We start from the raw sequence: 7071 nt of genomic DNA on the forward strand, positions 1-7071 counted from the left end.
GGGGTCATGTGTAGCTATTATTTAGTTTATATTTTGAAACCTGTTAATGTATATGATATGACTGTGCATAGTCTTTGCAAGGCTACAGATTGTTTTGTATTCATTTTTCTTATTAAAACTAACACTGTGAGTCTCATGTACCTGAATTACATGCTTATGAAACACAAACTGCGGTATTGCATGTCATGCTTCCATTTTCAAGCAAAGAAACCTGCGCCATGGTTGATCCCAGACAGGGTTGCCAGATTAGGTGGAAAATAAGTCATTTAGGGGATATTTAGGACCAGTTTGGGGGAACATTAAGGAGAGGTCCTGGCAACACTGATCCCAGGGAAAGTACCTGATTGCCCCCCACTTTGTGCACTTCATGCTCGTTGCAATGGACCCACCATTTACAATATGAAAAGTAGAGTACTTCAGGCAATTGTGAATTGCGAGTTGCTACAGTTAGTCTATTCATCAAGAAATAGTCGTAATACTATTAGTAAGATGACCAGACATGTTTAAATAAAAGCATGTGAATAACTCACATTTTGCAGTTGGTTAGAGTATCGATCAGTGCTAAGTAGGGTTTTTTTTCTATTCTTTTCTTCTCTTTTCGCCTAAATGAACCGGGAGGATTCAGTGATTGTCTTGAATTGATGTAAAGACACGCACCTGTTACTGGCCCTTTGGATTTGGAGCAGGTGTGATTCTCCCAATAGGTGCGAGGCCGCGTCCTTCCTCGCTCTTTATAAGCCCGGTGCTGCGTCCTCCACATCAAGCTGATCAGCCTGTTTGGGTCTTTTCTATTTTACGGATACCACCTGGCGAAGCAATAGCGGCGAGCTTTGACTTTGGCTTCAAGGATGGCGTTTTGCCTGAGACTCGGGTGAGTTTGTCTTTGTCCTCTGATTGCAGAGTGCAGTTTTCATGTGTTCGTGTGTATTGAGTTTCTGTCTTTCCTTGCTGTTCTGTAGCGTCGCATTGATAATGCTGTTATCAGAAGTTCGGATGCAAAGCCCAGGTGCGTTTCCACACTTAACGTGTAGCTGGAGAAACGTTGTAATGTTGTGGCTGATGCTTACTAATTTACCTGCTCTTAACAGGCACCATGAATACCACATGCTTAGGGAATTTAATGATCATGGATGTGGATTCCTCTCTTACTTGGGGAAACCACTTCATCTTTAATGTAATGGGTGAGGAACTTAAAATCCATAATTAGAGTAGCCCTCTATAAAGCTGAATTTGTACTTTAACTGCTTTTCCTCTTTCCTAGACCCAACTGGGAAGTTCATCCCACTGACCCCAGCACTTGCCACTCAGTGTGGATATAGCATTAGTGTTGATCACTGGGGAAATGTGAAGTTCATTGCGTCTGTGCTCAGCTGTTTTGCCGAAAACAATGCAAGTCTTTTCCCTCCCTTCTCCATTGGACTTTTTTTTTTTTTTTTTTTTTTTTCTCCCCTGGTGACTAGCTATGTTGCTAATGTTAATCTAATCTGCAGGATGATGAGTACTTCTCCCTCACTGTGCAACTCCAAATCTCCCCTAATGTGGATATGTCCTCCTCTACCAAATACACCTGGAACATGGGGTGTGATTACTTTCCATGGCCCGCAAGGGAGATTCTTTGTGAAAGAAACTACATGGAGGCAAGTATAAATTATGTGGTGCTGCAGTACCCTATGCACAATTTCAGACTTGCAATACTCAAACCTGTTCTGCATGTTTCTTCCCTTGCAGGTCTCTGTCCGACGTGGGGTCCCTCTTATTGAACCCAACTTTGTTCAGGATGCACCTGAGGACTGGTCTCTAGCTTTCCCTGAGGTATTGACTCTTAACTACTTGTACAAGTGTGTAACTGTATTTGTCTAAACCTACTAAAATGCAAACTGCACTTCTCCCTCCAGGCAACTACTGCTGAAAATGATATCTGGCAGATTGTATTTCACCTCCCTAAGGAGAAGGCCATGACTGTCCATCAAGCGATGAGTGAAGGTTATGGTGTAAACACCACCTATTCCAGAATTGTGCTCCGAACCCCCTACAATACTTCAGAAAGCCAATCCCAACTGGTAACTTTAATCTGTCTCCCCTGCTGCCCCTGCTACCTTGCATCTGCACATGTCTAACCTTCTTCTAACCAACCTGTAGATCCAAGGTGTGCCTCTGTCTGTAGTCCGTTCAACCACTTTCTACAAGCAGAGATGGATGATCTTGATGGTTGATACTGCAGTGGCGTGCCCTATTGGTTAGTTTAATTTCCTTGGGAGGCAGGGAGTTTGTATTGAAATGGTCTGAAGTAACCCTGGACTGAACTTCCTTTTCAGATGGCACCACCTTCACTGAAGAGATGATAACCTGGGCTGTTCCTCAGATTATAACTCCCCTTGTTCCAACCCTGCCAATATCAAATGTTGATGTCCAGTTGGGAGTTAATAATGAGATTCTTCTCCCTTCAACCATTATTGCCAGAAACTACAATCTTACTGTGGGTCCTAATGTGGTAATCGTTCAGTTTCCAGTGGGTGCTACTGGAGGCTACTATAAGGTGTGTGTGTGTGTGTGTGAATTTTCAGTAAAACAAAAAATATTGGGTTTAATGCTTAATACTGCAGCTAAACTTCTATGTACTTTCAGAGTCATGTTATTCCTGATTCTGCACATGGAATATATGGCATAACTTACACCATTGATCCGTTCTTGGTCTACTCCTGGGAGGATGATACCTATGACAAGACAAAGTACACCCTCCTTCATCCCATTACTACACCGTTCATGCCAAGACCCCCACATGTTAACTGTAAGTACACTATGCATGGCTTGGCTTTCTCCCTTTGGTTCAGACTAATGAACAGAACTCTTCCTCCTAGACACTGTTCCAGATAATCAACGGTTCAATGTAACTCTGGGGACCTTCCTGCCTGATGTGGAGCTGGTGCAGATTACCTTTGTGACGGGAACCCTGACTATACCCTATATGGTTAACCTTTGGCACAATGTTCAAGAGCACATATTTCCAAATGGCTCAAAGGCTTACAATCTGCAAGTGCCCCTTGTTGACCCAAATGTTGTTGTTGAGGTATTGCAATCTCTTTACTTCCATCTAAGCTGTCCACTGAAGTCCTCATGATTCTAATTCTATGCCTTGTCCTTTTTAAAGGTCACTTCTCCTACTACTAGAAGATATACCCTGCCTCTGCTTTACCAGCTTGTAGTGTTACCAGAAAATGACACCTTTACACATCCAGCTCAGCCTGAAATCACCCTTCAGGATATTGGTGAGTTAACTACCTGGGTTTCTTGGGTGTAAACTGGCTGCTCAATTAATACTAACTATCTTGCAGTCCCACCTACTGTCACTGGATACTGTGACCTGGCCAACTTCTATGTTAATGCTACAAATGGGAACCTTGGCAAGAACTGGCTGCTTGTTGTGGGTACTAGAACTCTCACCCCTGCCATGGAAACTGAATACACATATCAGGAAACTGCCACCAGTGTCTTGATGACTGTACCATATAACTCTCCTGATGTTGTCTATGAAGTGAGTAAATCCCACGCCTGTGCATTCCTAAGCAATTGTTGGAGACTGGTCCTTGAACTATCTTTCTTCCTGCAGCTGGTCAGCTCTTCAGAAATCCGTAGCAGACTTGACTTGGCTCTGAAGGACAGTGCAAAGCTGTGGATCTACACTAACTTCTCAATCTCCTGCAGCTTTCCCCTGAAAATGATTGGTAATGTTTTCTTGGGTGACTTGTATATTGGCAATAACATACATTACAATATTTTGTAATGCAGTGCAGTTTAAGAGAAAAAGATGGTAAGCAATACACAAGGTCTTGCATCCTACATTTGTGAAAGCTGATAAGTGCAGATGTCAAGTTAAGAATTAAGTGAGAGGGGAGCATAGGGGAAATAAAAATTAATGTGCAAGTAATGCAAGACCAGAGTATAACAAACCATTGGATAAGTGCAACTTTTACAGGAGAATGTACTTATACATTTATGCTTTCAATCTGAAAAGATGTCTTGAGTCCTTGCCAGAAGGAGGCTGGACTGTTTTTTGACTTCAGTGGGAAGGTCATGCCACCACTTGGGGGGCCAGGGATGAAAAGGAGTGGCTCTGGAGGAAGGGGAGTGGAGGCTGTTAGAGTTGGTCTGAAGATTGATCATATCTGCTGACCAATTCTAGTATTGGGCATTTAAAATTAAACTTCTCTCCTCCTCCCCCATTCCAGAGTGCTACACTAATGGGACTATGACTGCTCTGGCTGTGAAGGTGGAGTCTGTACCTAGCCTGAATCCTTCCCAGCTAACTCTGAGGGATCCAAGCTGTAAGCCATCCCTGTCTACTGATGGCACTGCATTCTTCCATTTCAATGTTAACACCTGTCAAACTACCAGAAAGGTGAGTTTACTGTAAAATGAATCTAAACTATAGGCCTCCAGTCCAGGTCTTAATTTTGTTTTTTCTACTTTATTTCCCCCCACCATCCAGTTTGCCAGCAACATTATGACTTATGAAAATGAAGTACAGTGGACATCCCCTACCATCACCTACAGGTATTGACATGAACAATCTCTCAGTAGTCAGTCTGAATTCTGGACCAACAAATAATCCAATTGTTTTGGCAGATTTGCCATTGCGTGTCACTACTACATTAATGACACTGAAGTGGTGTCCTTGGAACCAATGGACAATCCAGCACCAGTTGTGGAGCCAGTCTTGGGCATGATTACTGTGGTCATCAAGCTTGCCTTGGGTAGGATTTGTTTCTTAAGGTTAACTTCTCCTCCTTGTGAACCTCTTGCTGATGTATAGTCAATCTTTATTGCAGATGTCTCCTATAACAGCTTCTATGGATCCTCTGATTACCCAGTAGTAAAGTACCTGCAGGAACCATTGTATTTTGAGGTGGAACTCCTGAATCGCCAGGATCCTCAAGTTGAGTTGTTTCTGGAAAATTGCTGGGCTACTGCTTCAACTGACCGGGACCGCTCTCCACAGTGGGATATCATTATAGATAGGTAATGTGTAGATTGAATTGTTTACGGACTCTGATTGTAAGTTCAAATCACTAATCAAAGACTCTGTTCTAGTTGTGAGAACACTGAAGACTTGTACAAAACCATCTTCCACCCTGTTACTGCCAACCAAAGGGTCCTCTTCCCCTCCCACCTGAAGAGATTTGAAGTGAAAATGTTCACCTTCACCAATGAGCAAACTGTACTGGAAACTCCAGTAAGTTTCCATACCAAACACCCTCTTGGCTCACAGTTGACCGCTTTAGTTACTTAATGAGCATATTCTCCCATACAGATTTATGTCCACTGTGGTGTTGTGATCTGTGATGCTAACCAGCCATCTGATGGGGTGTGCAGAGGGCAGTGCATTCCTGGCAAGCAGAGATTTGGTAAGTGTGAGAATCTGGCCTCTTTCCAACTTGCCGTGTTGACCCATCTCATTCTTAAATTGAATTTCTCCCTCCCCATAGGCCGCAGTGCAGACCGGAAAAACAGGGTGGTTGTATCTTCTGGTCCAATTGATGTTGGTGCAGGTTCTCATTCCTAAGGTAAGCAAGGCTGCTATAATCGCCTAAAACCTCACTTTCCTCTATGAGCTACTGACTTTTTTTTTTTATAATCTTGCAGGTTTCTGATCCCTTTTTCTGGCTGCTATTGGCATTCTTGACTGTATGAACATGTAAAGAATAAATCTTTAAACCCACTTCATGTTAACTGTCATTCCTTGTGTAATGTCTCATGGCTCTACATTGTTTCCTAGTCCTCTCTGAGGTCTCCACAGCTCCGGTCATGTTATGGAGACCTACCAAATTACCTCTTTACTGTAAAGTATTTGTCTTGCTGTCTGCAAAGGTCTTGTTTCATGAGGTCGGGGAGAGTCCTGCATTTTTCTAGATCAAAATTTAAATCCACTTCCTATGCAGTTATACTTGTTTCAAGCCTGTGACCCTAGTCCTAATTTCCTCCCCATCTCTTATGGTACCTTCTAGTTCAGTTGTGCTAGATTCCTTTTCCCCACAATTGCCACTATCATGCTGTACTTCACTGCAGGTCCTCTGAAAAGCTCCAACCTCCACTTTACCTGGTCCTATGTAGGCGCTGCCATTTAAACTGATTTTTACAGCAGCTTTGCTCTGAAGGTTGTCAGATTTGTAGTTCAAATGCTATACTAATGTTCAAGGATCTTAATTTATTGTCCTGAATCCCATTACAGTAACTGTCCCTTTTGCCACATTTAAAGATATTTGGGTTGGTCAAATGGTCTCCCTATGTTTGCCAAATCTGTAAGTTGTCCCCCTCAAATCTCCACCTTGGTTAAGGTATCCAAGCCTTTTGTTAGCCTCCCTGCGAAACTGTTGCAGTGACGTCCAATAAGTCTTGAACATGACTGGAGACTATAACCAAAACCCTTGTTGGTATAATCAATGAGGGACCGTAAAGTGCGTTCTATTTAATTGTGGATAGAAAGCCGGCACTGAAAAATAACAAGCACACCTGTCAATGAGGCAAAATCTAAACCATCAATTCGGTTAAATATATGGTTAACCAGGGTAAAATCAGTGTAATGCACTGGGGTAAAAGGGTGGTGTACTATGCTGAAATCGGAGTAAAATACAGTGTACTATAATTAAGTGTCAAGAGGTGTACTGTGGTAAACCTGCTATACATTTTGGGTTGTGTACTGTGGTAGCCTATTAATGCCTTTTAATCTGCTTATGATTCTATAATCTCTAAAATTTGATAACTGATATAAGTGGGTTATAGTGCAAGGCAATCATGAAAGATTGACTGACTATGTATTGTGGCAATTAATGCTCTGGGTCTCTGAAAGATGATGCTGAAGTGGGTTTAAATCCAGCCCTACATGCAAAGATCCTTTCCGTTCTACTTTATTTTTGTCTGTGGATTGGAAGTAAATTTAAAACTTTCTTGAAGGCATGCTAAACTAAGTCTGTATAAGGCTAATATTAGAGAATCGGTTGTGAAATCCATGGGGGTTCCTTGAACTTTTTTAAAATGTATTAGTTTACTGGACACAAAATAGATCTACGTTTCTGC

The 7071-nt window shown here is 42.2% G+C and overlaps 1 protein-coding gene across 1 annotated transcript; it reads left to right on the forward strand.

Annotated features, from left to right (window-relative positions):
* Positions 1 to 777: 777 nt before the first annotated feature.
* LOC136749347 (uncharacterized) lies at positions 778 to 5716 on the forward strand. The gene is made up of 22 exons (XM_066703556.1): positions 778 to 871; positions 960 to 1006; positions 1089 to 1181; positions 1262 to 1389; positions 1491 to 1637; positions 1729 to 1812; positions 1896 to 2060; positions 2140 to 2236; positions 2316 to 2536; positions 2626 to 2788; positions 2859 to 3067; positions 3149 to 3266; positions 3333 to 3532; positions 3608 to 3722; positions 4227 to 4396; positions 4487 to 4551; positions 4624 to 4751; positions 4827 to 5016; positions 5089 to 5230; positions 5309 to 5402; positions 5484 to 5561; positions 5641 to 5716. The coding sequence occupies exons 1-21, from the start codon at positions 849 to 851 to the stop codon at positions 5558 to 5560; spliced, it is 2676 nt and encodes an 891-aa protein (XP_066559653.1). The 5' UTR covers positions 778 to 848; the 3' UTR covers position 5561; positions 5641 to 5716.
* Positions 5717 to 7071: the final 1355 nt, after the last annotated feature.

Source organism: Amia ocellicauda, chromosome 1 (assembly GCF_036373705.1).
Source record: "Amia ocellicauda isolate fAmiCal2 chromosome 1, fAmiCal2.hap1, whole genome shotgun sequence".
NCBI classification, from domain to species: domain Eukaryota; kingdom Metazoa; phylum Chordata; class Actinopteri; order Amiiformes; family Amiidae; genus Amia; species Amia ocellicauda.

Excerpts from the sequence above, each read along its gene's own strand:
- LOC136749347 (XM_066703556.1), top strand. The coding sequence starts at position 849 with ATGGCGTTTTGCCTGAGACTCGG. Across the intron at positions 1,182-1,261 it reads CTTCATCTTTAATGTAATGG|ACCCAACTGGGAAGTTCATC; the intron begins GTGAGGAACTTA and ends CCTCTTTCCTAG. Across the intron at positions 2,061-2,139 it reads CAGAAAGCCAATCCCAACTG|ATCCAAGGTGTGCCTCTGTC; the intron begins GTAACTTTAATC and ends ACCAACCTGTAG.